At 47.5% G+C, this 19,705-nt stretch overlaps 1 protein-coding gene across 1 annotated transcript in view; it reads right to left on the reverse strand.

Moving 5' to 3' along the window:
• Nucleotides 1-12,306: 12,306 nt before the first annotated feature.
• Nucleotides 12,307-19,705, reverse strand: part of LOC138748538 (tyrosine-protein kinase receptor UFO-like) — a 150,097-nt gene continuing 142,698 nt past the window's right edge. The window contains exon 23 of the mRNA XM_069908917.1: nt 12,307-19,299. Coding sequence (XP_069765018.1) covers nt 18,891-19,299 — 409 coding nt within the window. The 3' untranslated portion in view covers nt 12,307-18,890. The remainder of the gene's footprint in view (nt 19,300-19,705) is intronic.

Below are 19,705 nucleotides of genomic sequence, written 5' to 3' on the forward strand. Positions count from 1 at the left end.
TGTTTACATTTGATTACATCTCTCTCTCTCTTTTGTGTACATAGCCTTCTTCTTGACTACAGTTTACAGTTACGGATGAGTAGTGATTCTGCCTGGTCCGCAGGAAAATGAATCTCAGGGTTGGATGTGATGTCATGATTTGCAACATGACTTCTTGATTCCTGAACTCAATCCCCCCATTAATGAAGCCCAGCATCCCATGGGCCTTAACTATCTTATCAACCTGTGCGGTGACCTTGAGGGATGTCTGGATTTGAACCCCGAGGTCCCTCTGTTCATCCACTCTCCTAAGTAACCGACTATTACCCCTGGACTCAGCCATCTGGTTTGTCCTTCCAAAATGGATCACCTCACCCTTATTCGGAATGAAATCCATCTGCCACTTTTCTGCCCTACTCTGCATCCTGTCTAGATCCTCTAGTAACCTTCGACAGCCCTCAGCTCCATCCACAACTCCCCCAACCTTCATGTCACCTGCAAACTTACTGACCCATCCTTCCGCCTCTTCATCCAGGCCACTTATAAAAATCGCAAAGAGCAGGGGTCCCAAATCAGATCCCTACGACACCTCCACTAGTTCCCGAAAGCTAAAATAAAAGCTGAAATCGGAAATGTTCTTGGATCGTTTCAGTGTCCACTGGTGGAGAGGACCCTACATGGTGTTGTTAATGTCTCGTGAAAATAAAGAAGAAACCTGACTGGATTCACACCACCAGGTGCAAACCACGTCTTCATGAAATCGGTAGATGATGTTCCAGCAATTGGTGATCGTCATGTTAATCATTTATCTACATATATTTGGACATTTCTTTTAGAAGCAACATGTGGGATAATTTGTGGCAATGGTTATCAGGCTTAGAGACGTGGCTCATACATGGGATATTGATGGTAGCAATTGAAGTTAAACAGGAAAGTCTGCAGACACCGCGGTTGAAGTAAAAACACGACGCTGGAGAAACTCAGCAGGTCAAACAGCGTCCTTTATACAGCAAAGATAAAGATGCAGAACCAACGTTTCGGGCTTGAGCTCTTCAGCAAAATGAGCAAAATGTGGACAGGTGCCCGAACAAAAGGCTGGGAGGAGGGGCAGGGGAGGAGCACGGTCCCACAGGCGAGGTAATAGGTGGTTAAAGGAGGGAGGGCAAACCAGCAATCAGCGGGGGGGGGGGGAGGTGGCGAGCTGGAGGAAAGGAGACAGAGGGATGGGGAAAGGAGAGAGAACGGGGAGTAGGCCAGCAGAAACCAGAGAAGTCGATGTTAATGCCGTCCGGTTGGAGAGGGCCCAGATGGAAAATCAAGTGTCGCTCCTTCAATTCATGGGTGGCCTTTGTGGTCTAGCACATGAGGCCATGGACAGAGGTGTCGGGTCAGGAGTGGGGCGCACAATTGAAGTGGTTGGCCACTGGGAGACCCCTGTCACTGGGGTGGACGGAGCGAAGGTGCTCAGCCAAGCGACCTCCCAATTTACGGTCCCATCTCTCCGACATGGAGAAGACCACAGCAGGAGTACCGGATGCAGTAGATGAATCCCGCAGATACACAGAGTGCTGCTTCACTTGAAAGGACTGTTTGGGGCCCCAAATGGTGGCGAAGGAGGAGGTGTGGGCGCACCTGCAGCTGGAAGGGATTGAAGTACAATTGATTTAATTCGCTCCTGCTCTATTTGCTTTGTTATTAGCATCTAGACAATGACCACCGGCAAATATGCTTCAATTTTAGTCAAAGGCCAGGAAGAAATGGCAAGGTACTACGACATGAATGAAACAGATGTGCCCATACCCTGCTGGTTATAATCTCCCCCCCACCTGCTCTCCTTTATCATCAAGAGGTTCACTAAACCAGTAGAACGCTGAAACGAAGTCAAAAAAGGGTGTTTGAATAAAAATAGTCGGGGTGTGTTAATCCAAAGGGTTAACAAGAAAGGATCGGTGGAGGAAATGTTACTCGATGAAGAAAAGATTGGCACTGATCTTTGAAAGAAATGTCAGCTTTGACATTTACACCAACCCGTTCTGACAGCCTGCACCCTGTTTGGCAAGATATGTTGCTTGGAAGCTTAATTGTAGCCCTAATTATAGTCAAGAAGGGAAATAGGGTTATTGACACATTCTCTAATTTTAATCAAATATTTTAATATGCAAAAAAATCTAATAAATGTCTTAATGGGTTTAACCCGTGATAGAATCTTATTTCTCTGAACATCTCTTTTTGTCTCCCTTGGGCTTGCAAAAGTACATTTCGGAGTCGGTAAGCAGCAGGGAGTGCTCTTCACGATATATCGTGGGAAATAAAGTCCGCGAAACAATATTCGAGGCCTCCGATTGGTTCATTTTGTTGAGAATTCCCAGGGTACAGAGCCCTCAGTGGTTTCTTCCCTCATTGGATTCCTGACTAGTCGATGAACCAGACACTGCCTCACTTTTCATGCAGTTTTTTCTTTAAGATAGTAACGTCGTAAGACGGTTATAACACAAATGTTTGAAACTGTAATTCTGCTGCAAAACACTGTTAGGTTACCGTCCCCAAAATCCCAGACCAGGTAGGTCCTGCGATACCCTGCTCCTCCATGCCCATTAAAGCAGGGACTATCAGGTGCGTTGGTGACTGACAGAAGGAATGGCGATTGACAGGTGGAGCCATGAGCGGCAGGTTGGGGTAGCTCAGGGTGAGAAGGGTGGATGTAGTTCTCACACACCTGGATCTCAATGGTCTGCGTGGCTATTCTCTCCTGTGTTAGCGTCACCATTTTATCAATTGATTGTCTGAAGTGGGCAATGTGCGGATTTAAAACCTGAATGTAATCAGAGAACGGACATCATTAATATGATTAGTCAATACCACTGAGAGAGTTCATACTGATGTAACAGAGAGGGTGGGTAGGGGCGGAGAAAACAAGAGAGATAGAAGGAGGGAGAGGGGAGAGAGAAAGAGAAGGAGAGGCGAGGGGGAGGGAAGGGTGAGGAGGAAGCAAGGAGGAGGCAGAGAGACAGACAGACGGAGAGGGGGAAAGAAGGGAGAGTGTGGGAGAGAGGGGAGGGTATGAGAAGAGTTTGAGGGGGAGGAGGGAAGGGTGAGAAGAGTGGGCAAGGGAAAGAGGGAGAGAAGAGGGATGAATGAGGGGGAGAAAGAGAGAGGGAGAGAGGGGAGCACGAGAGATGTGAGAGGATGGGAGGGGAGGGAGAGAAGAGGAGTGAGAGTGGATGAGAGGAAGGAACAAGGGAGGGAAGATGGAGGGAGAGGAATAGAAGGAAGCAGAGCAATGAGGCCATTCTGCCACGAGCCTGTTCTATCAAGACCTTGGCTCACCCACCTCAGGTCGACTGTCTCCATAAATCCATTTTTTGAGGTCTCCTTCACTTTTCCAAACTCGAGAGCAACAAGAATAAACCTACTCCCCCCTCCCCTCATCTGACAGGCCTGCCATCCCAGGGCCCCATCCCACGCACTCCTTGTGGTCCAGCCTCTCCTCTTCTACGTCAGCACCAACTGCTGGGTGCACTCAGAGGGGTCGAGCGGCATCCATGGAGGCACAGGGATGGCTGGCATTTCAGGTTGAGGCCCTGCATCCAAACTGTTGCTTTGCCTCCACAGATGCTGCCTGACCGGCTGTGTACCTCTCGCAGTAGGTTTAAGATTGCATCCACTGCAGTCTCTTGCACCCGTCTTTAAGTTCGGAGATGTAAATGTACAGAATTCTCCAAGGCTCTGTATAACTGTACCAGCAGTCTTGTACTCAATTTTCCCAATTGCTAACAAATTTAGACATACAGCACGATAACAGACCCTTTCAGCCCACAAGCCCGTGGCACCAAATTCTACCAATTAACCTACAATTCCCACAAGTTTTAAAGGGTGGGAGGAAACCGGAGCACCCATGCAGACAAGGGGAGAATGTACAAACTCCTTACAGAGAGCTCCAGATTCGAACCTGAGTTGCTGGCACTGCAATACCGTTCCGCTAATCCTGCCGCCCCATTACAGGTTTGCAGCACAGTTGTGCCCGCTGCATTGCATGACCCAGCAGAGGAGCTCTGGAGGTCTGAGCGTTTAACTCCCTGAGCCCAAGGCCTGCTCAAGCAGTCAGGATGATGTTTTTTTTTATTTGTAATAAAGAAACTCGGGTTCATTTAAAACAACTATATCACTATGGAACTCATGACGGTGTGGAGGCATCCATCTTGAATCCAACCGAGCTGCAACAAACTAGTCTCTGACTCCCACCGTTGGTCAGGAGTATCACTGCAGTCAGGAGGGAAGGCCTCACCTGCGTGTACGTGAATCGGTCCTCCCCCATCTTCACACTGCGCGGAATTTTTGGAAATCGGATTCTGAAATGAGTCGAAGCAGTCATCAAAAGTCAACTATGATCAAGTGAAGTTTATTATCATCTGATTGCACAAGAACAAACTGATGAAACAGCATTCGCAAGCCCTCAGTGCAAAACACGCAGGCATACGACCAGACATAACATACAGTTAATACATATGCAGTATTTCATCTATACAAATAAATAAATAAATAATGTTTCATGAATATGAGAGTCTCAGATGGTGAGTGTGAGCGGTTCCTTTGGTCGTTCACCGTTCTCCCTGCCCGTGGGAAGAAGCTGTTCCTCAGCCTGGTGGGGCTGGCTCTGATCCTCCTGTGTCTCTTCCCCGACGGGAGCAGCTGAAAGATGCCATGTGTGGGGTGGAAGGGGGTCCTCAGTGATTTTGTGTGCCCACTTCAGATCCTGTTGTCTGAAGAGAGAATGGCCTGGGTGGTGGGGAGTCCTTGAGGATAGGGGCTGCTTTCTTAAGATACCTCCTCATATAGATGTCCTCGATGAAGTCAAGTTCCACAAGGATCAGTTCTGGGACCCCTGCTCTTTATAAATGACCTGGATGAAAAGGCTAGGTCAGTAAAGTTGTGGATGATATGAAAGTTGGTGGGGTTGTGAATGGAGCAGAAGTTTACGGAAAGATATAGACAGGATGCTGAGTTGGGCAGAAAAGCGGCAGATGGATTTCAATCTGGATAAGTGTGAGGTGATGCATTTTGGAAGGACAAACCAGAAGGGTTAATAGACGGTTACCTAACAGTGTGGAGGAACAGAGGGACCTTTGGGGTCCAAATCCATACATCTCTCAGGGTCACCGCACAGGTTGATAGGGTTGTTAGGAAGGCCTGTGGGATCCTGGGCTTAATTAATAGGGGGATTGAGTTCAAGAGTCACGAGGTCATGTTGCAAATCTACAAATCTCTGGTGAGACCACACTTAGAGTATTGTGTTCAGTTCTGGTCACCTCATTATCGGAAGGATGTGGAAGCTATAGAGAGGAAATTTACGTGGATGTTGCCTGGATTGGAAAATAAGTCTTATGAGGCAAGGTGAGCAGAGCTGGGACTTTTCTCTTTGGAGCGAAGGAGGATGAGAGGAGACTTACTAGAGGTCTACAAGATTCTGAGAGGCATGGACAGGGTGGACGGGCAATGTCTTTTCCCAGGGCAGGAATAGCAAATACCAATGGACATCTGTACAAGTTCAGAGGAGAAATCAGAGGTTTTTTTTTTACACAGAGAGTTGTGGGGACCTGGAACGCCTTGCCGAGGTTAGTGGTGGAGGCTGAAACATTAGGAGGCATTTAAGAGACTCTTAGACAGGCACACAGATGGGGGAAAAAAGGGTTACGGGGTAGAGAGGGTTTGGCACTTTTTTTTAAAAAGGAATATATGGGTCGGCATAACATCGAGGGCTGAAGGGCCTGTACTGTGCCCTAGTGTTCTGGGTTCTAAGAGTGAAGACTAGTGCCCATGACGATGCTGGCCGAGTTCACAACTCTTGTAGCCTTTTCATGTCCTGTGCCTTGGCACCTCCACACCTGACAGTGTCTCCACCCATCTGAATGCTCTCCATGGTACATCTGCGGAAATTTGCAAGAGTCTTTGGTGATGCCCCGAATCTCCTCAGGTGAACCAAGCATAGCTGCTGGTGAGTCTGCTTTGTGATTGCATCGACATGGAGGACCTGCTGACCTCTCGGAAAGGAGCAGAAGCAGGCCGTTCGGCCCCTCCATTCACTCTTGTCATCCAATATGATTGCGGCCTCATCTCCTTTTGGATTCCATTTTCCCCACAATTCCCTGCTCTACCAAAGTATGATGCAATTCCTCTTTAGCTCCCCCCCACGAATGGTCCAAGCTCTGCCATCTGAGAAATCCAAAGATTCACCTCCCCTCAGCAGTTGATTCCTGCACCTCTCCCCCTGCCACCCCCCCCATCCCTCATTTGAGGCCCTCCCAACACTGGAAACATCTCATTCCCCTCCGACATGATGAGGAAGCCTTCAGCGCTCAGCATCCTTTGGAAGTCCTCCTTGTCCTCAGCACCCTTTCATATCCCGGTGCCGACCCCTGGTTCCCATGAGCCAGTCTCCAGCAGCAGCCCAGATCCTGGAGTGAGTCCTTTGACCCCCCACCCAAGTCGGCAGCAGTGCATGGCCTGTGTGGGTTCATCACCCCCAAGTCACCAACAGCTCGTCGCCTGTGTGTGAACTTAATCTGCCACCAAATGAATTTCGAACACTGCATTTTTACCACTCTCTACAATTCCTCTCCCTGGGTCTCTTCAACCTTCCCCCTCACACCTTAAGCCTATGTCCCCTACCCTGAGGGAAAGAAATGAAAAAAAGAGGATTTTTCTTTTCACCCGGAGAACTATCAAAAATTCCGAACCATGAAGAAGTGGTGGAGTGAAATGGGTGGGGGGGGGGGGGGGTGGCACAGTTGGCCTAGCAGTTAAGACAGACAGCGCCAGTGATTGGGACCGGGATTCAAATCCCGCACTGTCTGTAAGGAGTTTGTACGTTCTCCCCGTGTCCATGTGGGTTTTTCCCAGGAGACTCCCACTGTTTAAAACATACCAGGGATGTAAATTGGACAGCACGGGCTCGTGGGTCGAAATGGCCTGTTACCGTGCTGAATATCTAATTTTTTTTTTTAAAAAACACACTAAACTCTGCAGACACCGTGATTGAAGTAAAAACATGACGCTGGAGAAACTCAGCAGGTCAAACGATGTCCTTTATATGATAAAGATACAGAACCAACGTTTTGGGCTTGAGCCCTTCATCAAATATGAGAAAAATGTAGGCAGGCGCCAGAACAAAATGGTAGGGGGGGAGAGGGGCGGAGGGAGGAGCACAGGCAGGAGTTAATAGGTGGATAAGGGAGGGAGGGCTCACCAGCAAATGGGGAGGGGATGGCTCTGTGAATGGAGATGGAAGGGAGTGGAGAGCTGGAGGAGAGGGATGGGGAAGGGAGGGAGATTGGGGAGTGGGCCAGCAGAAACCGGAGAAGACAGTGTCAATGCCATCCAGTTGGAGAGGGTCCAATCGGAATCTCCTCCAACTTACGGGTGGTCCTGGTTTGGCAGACGCCAAAGGGGTCTAAAGGGTTAAACAGGACAAGCCCTTGAGGGTCAGAAGTTTACAGGAAGGCAGAGTAGTGCAACCAGTCAATCAAGGAGCCAGCCCTGGAACAATGGACCATGTGTAAACTAATGAAGAATTTTATTCCACGTGCAAATCCAGTTTCCAATTTCACTTTATTGACGTTTAGAAAGTATATTTTTACTTCCTCAATCCAAGCGGCAATGACTTGCGCCACGTTTTCCAGCTGCCCACTTGTAATTATTTATATCGCAAATATTCTCATCGCAAGGGAGGAGTGGGGGGGGGGGGGGGAATTGATGGAAGGCAGATCACCCAGAGAACGAAGTGAGGAGGGGAGTCCTGGCAGCAGGAAAGCATGAAACAAAAGAGAAAGAGAGAGAGAGAAAGAGAGAGAGAGATTAGAGCTAGAGAAAGATTAAGAGGAGAGAAGGAGAGAAAAAAGGAGAAAGGAAAAGAAAGGGATAAAGAGATAAGAGAGAGAGAGAGAGAGATTAAAAAGAAATATTGAAAAGAGAAAAATGAAAAAAGAAAAAGAAAGAGGAAAAAGAGAGTGAAAAAGGGAGAGAGAGAGAAAGAGGAACAAAAAGAGAGAGAGAGAAAGGAAGCACAAGGACGGCTTCTTCCCCGCTGCCATCAGATTCCTGAATGATCAATGAACCAAAGACACGGCCTCACTTTCGGTGCCCGATTATTTTCATTTTTTTTATAATCATGTTGTAAGATGGTGATAATATAAACGTTTGCCCTGAGACGCTGCCGCAAAGCGTCAAAGTTTTGTGACTTGTTTATGACAATAAATTCTGATTCTGAGAGAGATTAAAAAGAGAAGAAACAGATCGGTAGAAAGAATGAGAAACAGAGAGAGAGATAAAGAGAAAGACAGAGAGAGAGAGAGAGAATTATTTTCCATGTTCTTGCTCACTTTTTCCATTTCTTTTGCTTCTTCCCCTTCGATCCCGAAGCCTGTTCCTCCAGGCCCCTTCTTCCATCCATGGTCCCCTCCCCGAAGCTTCTTCCTGCGGGAGAAACCAAATCACTCATCCCTGTTTCCTCACGGCCGAAAATCCCGAAGACAATGCCAGGGCCGGGGCAGCATCGGCGCCCTGACTGGGACAACGAAATGTTCAGGGTTCATGCCCTGCTCCAGAAGATTGTGATCAATGATCTGGGTTCTCCCTGCCAGAGGCCATTGGCTGAGTTGAACAAGTCCCCTGCCTGCCTGTTCAGAGGGAGATCAAAGATTCTGACACTATTTTGAACGACAATGGATTTATCCCGAGAATACCATGACCATAAGATATAGGAGCAGAAATGGGCCATTCGGCCCATCAAGTCTGCTCTGTCATTCCTTCATGAGCTGATCCATTCTCCCACTCAGCCCCTCTCCCCTGCCTTTTCCCCATAACCTTTGATACCCTGACTATTCAGATACCTATCGATCTCTGCCTTAAATACGCCCAATGACGTGGCCTCCACAGCAGCCAATTTCAGAGGGTTCACTGCTCTCTGGCTAAAGAAATTCCTCTGCATCTCTGTTTGAAGTGGACACCCTTCAATCACGGGTCAATATCTAACTTGCAACCCAGACAGAAACAGGGTAGAATTGAACTGTGAGGGTTGGTAGATCAGAGAATTCCTGACTAACGGCTATTCAGTTCTCCGCAGGTCAATGTAGAGAGATTAAAACTAAAGGCCATATACAGGGAGTCTCCCCCCCCTCCCCGGTTACGAACATCTGACTTATGGACAACTCATACTTGCAAATTATGCTCTCAATTCGTGTAACCTCACAAATGCAAGTCATCGATGGAACGAGAGTAAGTGTTAACTTTTAATCATGACCTTTTTTCTATTTTTTAATCTAAACTTTTTAAGAACTGTTTCTTTAATTTTTTTTACAGTGCTAAGACCAACGTTTGACTAACTGACATTAAATAAGAACTGAATCCACCTGCTCTGACTTACACACAAATTCGACTTAAAGACAGATGTAGGAATGGACCTCGTTCGTAACCTGGGGATTCCCTGTATTCAAGGTGAGAAAGATTTAAGAGGATCTGAGGTGTAAATTTTCTACGCAAGAGAGTATATGGAATGAGCTATCAAACAAAATGATAATAGGTGCAATTGTAATGCTTAAAAATTTATTGTTGTGAACATGTCACAAAATTTGTTGTTTTGCAGTAGCGTCACAGGGCAAATATGGCTATGACTTACATTTCAAATTAAATAAACCATGCAAAAAAAGTTGGAGAAAGTGAGGTGGTGTCCATGGTTCATTGTCCATTCAGGAATTTGATGGTGGAGGGGAAGAAGCCGTCCTTGTGCCGCTGGGCGCTCATCTTCAGGCTCCTGTACCTCCTTCCTGATGGTGGCAGAGTGACGAGGGCAGGGCCTGGACAGTGGGGGTCTTTGAGGATAGAGACACCGCTTCATATAGATGTCCTTGATAGAGTGCAGACTGGGACCCGTAATGTCGCAGGGCGAGTTAACAACCCTCCGCAGCTTTTTCTTGTCCTGCGAGTTGGCTCCTCCGTTCCAGCCAGAGATGCAACCAGCAAGAATGCGCTCCACGGTAGAAGTTTTTAGAGTCTTCGGGAACATACCAAATCTCCTCAGACACCTCACAAAGTATAGCTCCTGGCGAGTCTTCTTCGTGATTTCATCAATATTGAGGCCCCAGGACAGCTCCTCAGAGATGTTGACACCCAGGAATTTGAAGTTCCTGAATGAGAAATTTAAGTATACGTTTTTTAATGCATGTGTGAAATTAAATGATTTTTTTAATATAAAAAAGGAGGCCAACACACTCAATAGGATCATTGTCTAAGAGGGCTCTCAAAATTATTGAGGACCCCTGGCGCCACCCTATCTTTCAGCGGCTCTTGTCGGGGAAGAGATACAGGAGGATCAGAGCCAGCACCGCCAGGCTGAGGATCAGCTTCTTCCCGCAGGCAGTGGGAATGGTGAACGGCTGATGCTCATGCAAACTCACTGAGACTCAACTATTTATTTAACAATATTTATTTATTTTTATATCGGTGCTACATATCAATGGTTCGTAAATATGTATATGTCTGCTCATGCATTTTTTTTAACACCAAGGACCGATTTTGTCCATTTGAACTTTACAATTGTGTAATAATGATCTTGAACTCTTTCCCTCTGCCAACAGATTTCAGAAGACAGTGAACCAATGGACACTACCTCACTGTTTCTTTTTTTCCACTAAATATTCTTTTTTAATCTTGTATTTATGGGATTGGAATTCATAGTAATTTTGCACCTTGTTCTGCGCAAAAAAACCAACAAATTTAATGACACATGCTCTGATTCTGAGCCAACTTCGCTCTCTGATCTGATCGCACCAAAAATTGACCAGTGAGGAAAAGCCCTTTGAGCGATAAACCTTCCTTGATCTCCCCTTGAAAAAGTCAGCTGCTGCTTCACGCAGTCTGTCCCTCCCCTTGCCCAGATATTCTGGATGAGGGTCTCCTACCTGACACGTCGCTGGCTACATGGCGATCAGGCCAAGGGTTGCTACCAGCAGAAGAGTTCAACAGAGGAAAGAGGTCAACGAGTCTCACAGGGTGGGAGGTGGGACGATGCACTGGAGCTGCCAGTAGTTTGGGAGGTCAGGGGAAGAATTATGGTAGCCAACTGCTTCTCCAACCAGGGGTTAAAGCATGGACTTCAGTGGAGGTTCACAACAGAGTTCGGAGGCTTTATGACACGATAAGAATCTTCTTGTGACATCATGGTCATCGCCACAGGGTGTATGGAATGGGATACTTAGCAGGAGATGAGACAATATTAGATCAGAATTGACGCATCTCAGCACAATGGGAAATCAAAATAGCCATTGGACACACAAGAGACTTCTGACGCTGGGCTCTGGAGTGAAGATTGAGTGGCTGGAGAATCCCAGGGTGAGGCCGCAAATGGAGAGTCAACGATTCAGGACAAGACCCTATCAGGATTTCTAACTTCCCAACTTTCTGTACTTCATGAGGAGGTTGAGATGTCACTAAAGACTCTCAAAAAATTCTACAGGTGCACCGTGGAGAGCGTTCTATCTGGTTGCATCGCGGGCTGGTATGGAGGTGCCGATGCACAGAACAGGAAGACTACAGAAGTTATGAACTTAGCCAGTGCCATCATGGCACCAGTCTTCACTCCATCGACAAGAGGCGGTGTCTTTAAGAAAGTCAGTCTCTATCGTCAAGGACCTCCACCACCCCGGGCCCTTCCCTCTTCACTCTGCTACCATCGGGAAGGAGGTCCAGGAGCCTGAAGATGAGCACCCAGTGGCACGAGGACAGCTTCTTCCCCTTCCCCAATAAATTCCTGAACGGACGAATGAACCATCGACTTTCTCCTAGTTTCTCGTTCTATTTATTTGTCTGCTGCAAATAAATTTCACGGCATTTTCATGACAGTGAGCTTTGCCGAAGGGCCTTGATCTGAAATGCTGGCCGATCCATTCACCTCCACAGACGCTGCCTGACCTGTTGAGTTCCACCACAAATTGCAGTGATCATGGTCGGTATTGATTATGGTCACAATTGATTGGAAAGCGGGATTTACCATTCACACCTCTTCAAGCCCGATGTTATTTCAGGGTCTGCTAAAAAAAAAGTCGATTTAGAGGTAGAGCATGGTAACAGGCACATCCGGCTGACAAGTCCGCACTGCCCAAATACCCCAACTAACCTACAATACCCGTATGTTTTGGAGGGTGGGCAGAAACCGAAAGAAAGCCACGCAGGCACGGGGAGAACATACAAACTCCTTACAGGGAGCGCGGGTCGCTGGTGCTGTAATAGCGTTGCGCTAATGGCCACGTGTCGGCGACTAACAACAGACCATCAACATTCCAATCTGATCAAGATTTATTTAGTAAAAAGCATATACATCAATGTTTAGCCTGGATATATGTTCAACTTCTGCAGCATTTAATGGATGTAATTCATTACAGTTTGTATCAAAGTACCTGTATATACATTTAGTTGAAATATTATTCTATAAATCTTCTGTAAGAAAATGAACAAAGAGATAATAACAGCTTCATCTGAAATCAACTCCCGGGTAGGGATCCACCTTGGATTATTGACAGGCAATCTGGGTGTTTGGTCTGAGGTTGACAACTTCACAAGGCCTGCCATGCTCTTATCAAACACGATCTGGCCAGAATGAGCACACAGCAGATGACCAAACATACTGTGAATTTTGAGGGCAAAAGGCGGGGGACATGAAAGGATTTGCGTAGCTGGGGCTGGGGAACGGGAGCCTGAAGCCTGGTTGTTGACGCAAGGCTCGCCACGGGCTCCGCTTTGTAAGGAGTTTGGGGAGATTCGGCACGTGGCCAAAAACTCTTGCAAGCTTCTCCAGGTGCACCGTGGAGAGCGTTCTGTCTGGCTGCATCACCGTCTGGTACAGAGGTGCCAATGCACAGGACAGGAAATGACTAGAGGGCTGTGAACTCATGGGCATTAGTCTTCACTCCAGTAAGGACACCTTTAAGAGGTGGTGTCTCAAGAGAGCAGCCTCTATCAAGGATTCCCCCCCCTCCCCCTCCACCACCACCCAGACTAGGCCCTCTTCACACTGCTACCATCAGGAAGGAGGTACAGGAGCCTGAAGAAGAGTACCCAATGTTACAAAAACAGATTCTTCCCCTCCACCGTGAAATGTACCACAGACATCATCTCCTATTCTTCTGCACTAATTATTTTTAAATTGTGCATTTATGGAGATGTAATTTAGAGCAATTTTTGCACCTTCTGCTAAATGACAAATTTCATGACCAATAAACACGATTCTGAGTCATTCAGTCTTACACCACCGCCACAGGTCCTTCAGCCCACTGAGAATGCTCTGTCAACCATCCATGAATCCAACGCCCCGCTTTTTATTTTCCTCCTCACCCTCAACTCGTCCAGATTCTACCCCTCTCACCTACACACCAGGGGCAATTCACCCACCGGCCTGCATGCCTTTGGGAACGTGGAGGAAACCAGAGCACAAGCAGGCACGGGGAGAACCCGCAAACTCTGTGTGGGCAGCACCCAAGACCAGGATCGAACCAGGCCTCTGCTGTGGCATGGTAACCGCTGGACCACCCAGGTGGTTCATAACAACTTGGCGTCCTCGGCCACTCATACCCCTGGAATGCTTCTAGCCTGACAGATGTACGTCCATCTTTCTGGAGCCCAATGGTTGAGGGGGTGAGATACCTCTAGGGTACAACTAGAGATAACAAAGCATCAAACTAACGAATGGTTCAGGTACAGTCTAGAGCAACCATTCTCAACAGGGGTACTGCAGCACCCCAGCTCCTTTTGGACCACAGCACATTTAAGTAAAAGCCTTGTTTTTTTTTCATCTCATGTAACATAAATATTTTTCATGTAGTCAATAAGACAGACTAAACCAAAATTTGACAGTTTGAAAAGGGAAGGGGGACCATAAACTTTAAGCAGAGTCCTGAGGAGGCCATAGCCAAAAAATGGTTGAGAATGGCTGGTGTGGGGTCCTGCCATCACTGGTCTGTCAGAGGACAGACCAGTAACAGTACTGAATGATGAAGATTTTGCTTCAACACCTTTGGGATGTTTTATGGATTTTGGGCAGCTGATCAGGAAAATTGCCTTAAAACTTTTCTATCATGTACCTTAATTTAGTTATAACCTATTTATAAAAGTACATCAAACTGATTGACAGTATGTTTCAAGCAGACAAAACCATGAAGCGCGACACATCATTGAAAATTCATCTTCCGCATTCACACTTGGACGTCTTCCTTGCTGATCTTGACGCTGTCAGTGACGAACACGGTGAAAGGTTTCACCAGGACATTGCGACCATGGAAAAGCTGTATCACTGGAATCCATCAGTGCCGGCCGACTATTGTTGGACACTGACATGAGAGGCATCAGATGCTGAGTATGAATGAAAAGTAGCGGCAAAACATTTTTTGCTTGAACCAACGCAATGAGTCAGCGTCACGATGTGATTGAACATGCTAAATTCAATAAAAGTAATTTAATGTTTTTCCAACTTCCTAAGTGATGCAACAAATCTGAAGTTTGTTCAGCTTGAACTTGTCGATCCAAATTCCCAATTATTTTTCAGGAAGCAAACCTTTTTGAAAAGATTTGTTGTCCAGTGTAGCCTCTCAAAACTGGGTGGACTGGGTGGGGAGTGGGGGGTGGGGGAACCAAGGTGGGATTGACTTACTGTTAAAGAATACATTGAATTGAAGACACAGTCGGCAGGAAAATGATTGCATTTGTTATGAATAAAGTATACTATTTAAAACAAAACATGAAACAGGTACATCGTTGGCAAATTTCCTGCACAATCTAACAATCTACATGAATGTACTTCCTAAAGATCCACAGATCTGCGGGGTGTGACTGACAAGTAGGATGCACTATGACATGGCAGGGGTTCCTTCCCCCAGGTGCTCTGGCACCACCCTGCCCCCTATACACATGCCAAGGGTGTGCAGATGCGTAGCTGGACACTGTGGCATAGGTGGGCTGTGATGGGTAAAACAGGAGTTGTGCGGGGGGGAGCAGATGGGATTGGTCTGCTGGAAACCAGCATGGGCTGAATGGCCTCCCAGTTTGTACTTGGTAAGCAAGCTCACTCTGCGTCTTCCTATTACATCAATAAATTCAAAATTTACTTGAGTGTAGACAGGGGGAAGTGTGTGTGTGTGTGTGTGTGGTGCGTGTATACATGCGTGTCTGCATTTGTGTAGGTATGTTTGTGTCTGTGCCTGTGCTTGTACGTGTGTGCCTGTGTGTTTACATCTGTGTCTGTATGCACACATCTGTATGCATGCAGTGTGTATGTGTACATGCGCATACGTGTGTAGTCTGATGTACGTGCTCTTGTGTTTGTGTGTGTGTCCGTCCCTTTAAATGAGTGCCCAATTTCTCCTCAAATAACAATTCATGTGGTATAGGTGGAAACCAAGCCCATTGAGAAAAAAATGGATTATCAGGGAGTCCGTGGTGAGGTGGTTGTCCTGGCTTTTGTGCCCATTTCCACAAATAGTAGTTCGACTTTACGCCTTTGTTCTTGGGATGGCAAGAGTGTTCTTCACCCATTCCAGGGGCTTTTCCACAAGGAAGTCCATCGATGCTGAAGCCGATGGCCGTTGCCAGATAAACCTTGGGTTTGCATTCTCCAGATGTACAAGCACTGGACCCAATAAACTCTCGTGCAAAAGGGCACAGACCAACGTCCACTCCTCCCGCAAACTTCCAGCGATATGATGCAAACCTGAGAAGTTCTGGGTAATTCTGTCCAAATCAAAGGCCCCTCATGAATGAAAATCATTCCTGCTGTCCCTCACAGCCCATGAGAATGCTTTGATACAGCAGTTAATCCTGGGTTTTCCGATCAACAGCAGCCCAATGTTCTTTGAGGATGAACATGGAGGCCATTCCACTGCAGCGACTACACGTGGCATCAGGAATGGTTCAGACCAGTCGGAGGTCTTCTGAGGAAGAATTTCTTCAGTGGTGTTCACTGGGATTGGCCTCGCCTAACTGTGCTGAGTTGTCAGTGGACGACTGCTCTCAGAGTCGATGACCTGTGTAACTATCCCAGAATGCTTGAGGAGAAGATGGGCTCACTTCCTGTCCCTGGTTAAGTTCTTGAGTCCTGGACAACCTTTGGAGCATGTTGCCAAGTCGAGGACATGGTACATCAATGCAGCGGGGGCAATCATTAAAAAAAAAACACAGCAGCAAATTCTACATCATCAACAGGACAACACTTTTGATTGGATGATTTGACAGCAGGAATCCCAGACTCCTCGGCGTGGAATGGCAAAGCTGGAAGATGATTGGTCCAACGACACAATTGCCTACTTGGTGAGCTTCAGTTCACATTGGGAGCTTCCTAACACCTCTTGGGGGAAAAAAAATAACGTCAACAATTGCAAAGGCCTCAGGATGTCCAGACCATGGCAACGCACTGGACGGGTCTAACTACCCGTCTCCCCTGAGAATATAATGCAAAGTTCCACCCCTTCTGTCCTGTGGGGAGGACGCTGAAGCTCAGATCTTTGGGTCTGGCAAGCAAAGCACAAACATCAAGGCTTTTTCCCAGCCGCACAGACCTGGTTCTAAATTGCGAGATGCCCCGCTATTGGAAAAGAGTTCAAAAGTTTAGAAGCAGAAAGATTGCATGGGGAAACCAACCTCGACCCTGCAGAAGGGCAATGAAGCATCTGATGGTTGAAATCGCCGCATCACCAGCGGGTCTAATAAAGGTTGGGGGGTGGGGGGGGATGGGAGCCAAACTGAGTGAAAGCCACGTCATATTCATCCGGTACTTAATTCCAGTGGTTTGACATTAGTTCAGGTTTCTTCTCATTACATAGAACACCACAGCAGTGGGTTTCAACCTTTTTCTTTCCACTCACATCCCACTGTTTCTGCAGTGGTGGTTTAAGAAATAAATACTTTCAAGGACCTCCAAGAAGAACGTGTCCATTACTTTGGTTTATGCCCTGAAATCTTTCTCATCCCACCTTATGCAATCCCTTACTAATCACAGAGAACCAATGGCATAGGGATTACTTAAAGTGGAATGTGAGTGGGGAAAAATGGTTGAGAACCATTCCACTACAGCACAGTACAGGCCCTTCAGCCCTCAATGTTGTGCCGACCTATATATTTCTACCATTAACTAAACCCTTCCAACCCTCTGTTTATTTCATCCATGTATCTGTTGAAGAGACTCTTCAATGCCCCTAATGTTCCACCTCCACCCCTGGCAAGGCATTCCAGGAACCCACAACTCTCAGTGTAAAAAAACCGTACCCCTGATGTCTCCCCAAAACCTCCCTCCTTTCGCTTTGTACAGACATCCTCTGGTGTTTGCTACTCCCTCTCTGGGGGAGAAAAGGGACTGGTTGTCCACCTTATCTCACTGCCACTCAGCATTGTGCCCAAGTGAGCCTTAAAGTGAGGTGTGTGGGACGGGCAGAGAGGCAACAGTGTCCGTACAGAGCCTGGGAGAGTGACATAAAGTGCTGGCTTGACAGCCTGACTGCAGCAGCCTTGAGTCTCGTTGTCCCCTAAAGGGAGTGACGCTAACAGAATCTCAGTTACGCAGTCTACAGTTATATTTTCAAGGTAATTATTATATTAAGCGGTGAGGTATCGCTGACTTTCAACTTCACTTGCAGTCACCCAACGGGGGAAAAAGCTCCTGTGGTAAGACCTAGGAGCAGAAATAGGCCGTTCAGCCCATCAAGCCTGCACCGCCATTTCATCACGAGCTGATCCATTCCCTCCCCCCCACCCCAACTCAGCCCCACTGCCCGGCCTTCTCCCCAATAACCCTGGCTGATCAAGGACCCGTCAACCTGAATTACAAGATTCAACCTGAATCTTGCCCAAAGCAAGATCTTGGATCTTTCTTGCCCCCAGATGTGAAACCTCTCACTTCTTTCCTGTGAGAAACATTTATACCTCTGAAGCAATTTGTTCCTGGTCCACATAAGACATGTTACTTCTACAGAGAACAACACACGCTCAAATTTGTTTCTGCGCACGCTTTTGCCCGTCATTTCAATTTTGTTGTAGTTAAGGAAATTAAAAATTTTGAGTAAAACCTCATCAATCCACTGTCTTATTTGTACGTCCAAGAACCGCGCAGAAGGTGAATCCACGGACACGCAGTGACTCTGAAGGGACTCTCTTTTGCTTCTCTTTCTCTCTTACCGTAGGGGGCACCAGGTAACGCCAATGGCGACTCTTTGTCTGCCTTACGGCAGGCAGAAGGCAATTTTGTGTAATATTACACGTTCTGCACCATTACAGGACAATCAAGGAATCTTGAATCAAATATTTCTTCTCCCATTTGTCCTATGGGAAGTTTTAAGACAAAGCAGAGTGGGAGTCATTGACCCTCCATTTCCTCATGACTTTTTGACCTCAGCCAATGCTCCCAGCATGCTCAGCGGTGTAATGGCCGATTTCCCCCAAAATCCCTCACGGATCTTGGATCGAAATACAAAGGCAACAAAAGAAAAAGCACAAGAGGTCAAGTTTGGTTCAAACTGCGTCCTGGACTTCTTAGCAAAGCATCAACGGGGCAGGAATCAGGATGACAGTGGGGTGGAGGGTGATAAAGGTAGTTCGTCCCTTCCGTTTAGAAGACGTTGGAAACTGCCAAGCATACGCCAAACAAAGGAATGTTAAAATTCCTGGAAATGGGAGGAAGTAGCTCTCAATGGATTGGATCTGGAAATGGTGAGTTTGATTGTTCTGATGGTGAGGTTCTTGCCCCTAAAGGTTGTTCCCCAAACCACTGCGGTCAAAGTTTCACGAGTTCAGCACCACGACTGTGGTGGCGCTCTCTGCCTGGACATGGATGGATGGTCGAGGCAGGAAACCGCGAAGAGCAGGGGGCAAGCAAGCCCTCGCGTTCACTTGCATTCCTCCAGAGAGAGTTCATCGGACGCTGAGCACAGGTCAAAAGAGCAGGGCAGGGAGGCCATCGCCATGAGCCTGGCAGTCTCGGGGGGTGGGCACAGGACGTAGCGGTCAACCTTGTCTGGATGGTGGACGTCGACCAAGGTGGAGGCCGGTGGGGCTTTGGAGAACGGCGAGCCGGGGTCCTTCAGACACTCAGCCAGGTCACTTCCTCCCACCGCTCCCTGCTCACAGCTGTCGTCCCGCCTCCCACACACGTCCTCCATGTTGACGTAGAGGATCTCCTCCGGGTCCTCCGGGGCCGGCAGGTCTTCCAGAATCTTCTCCAGCTGACAGCAGATGATCTCAAAGGTCGGCCGTTCCCTGGGATTCAGCTGCCAGCAATAGTACATCAGTTCATACCTGGAAATAGGATTCAGAATCAATTATCAACCAAGATTCTGGGTCATTGAAAGACACAGCAGGGAAAGAGGCCCTTCGGCCCACAGCATCTCTGCTGTCCATCAAGAACCCATAGGCCAGTTCCATTGTTTCTTTAAAATTCTTCCTACATTCCCATCAGTCTTGCCCAAAATTTACAGTGGGCGATAATTTTGAGGAAAAGGTGGGTGATTGAGGGTTGGGGGGAACAGACGGGTCAGTGGAGCTGAGTCCACGGCTAGATCAGCCGTGGCCTTGTTGAACCGGGAGGCAGGCTCGACGGGCCGTACGCTGCTCATGTGTGAGTAATGTGCCGACCCGCCTGCCTTCGGGATGTGGGGGAAAACCCATGAAGGTCGTGATCTCAGGAGTTGGGGTGGGGGGGGAT

This window comes from Narcine bancroftii, chromosome 13, assembly GCF_036971445.1.
Source record: "Narcine bancroftii isolate sNarBan1 chromosome 13, sNarBan1.hap1, whole genome shotgun sequence".
NCBI lineage: Eukaryota > Metazoa > Chordata > Chondrichthyes > Torpediniformes > Narcinidae > Narcine > Narcine bancroftii.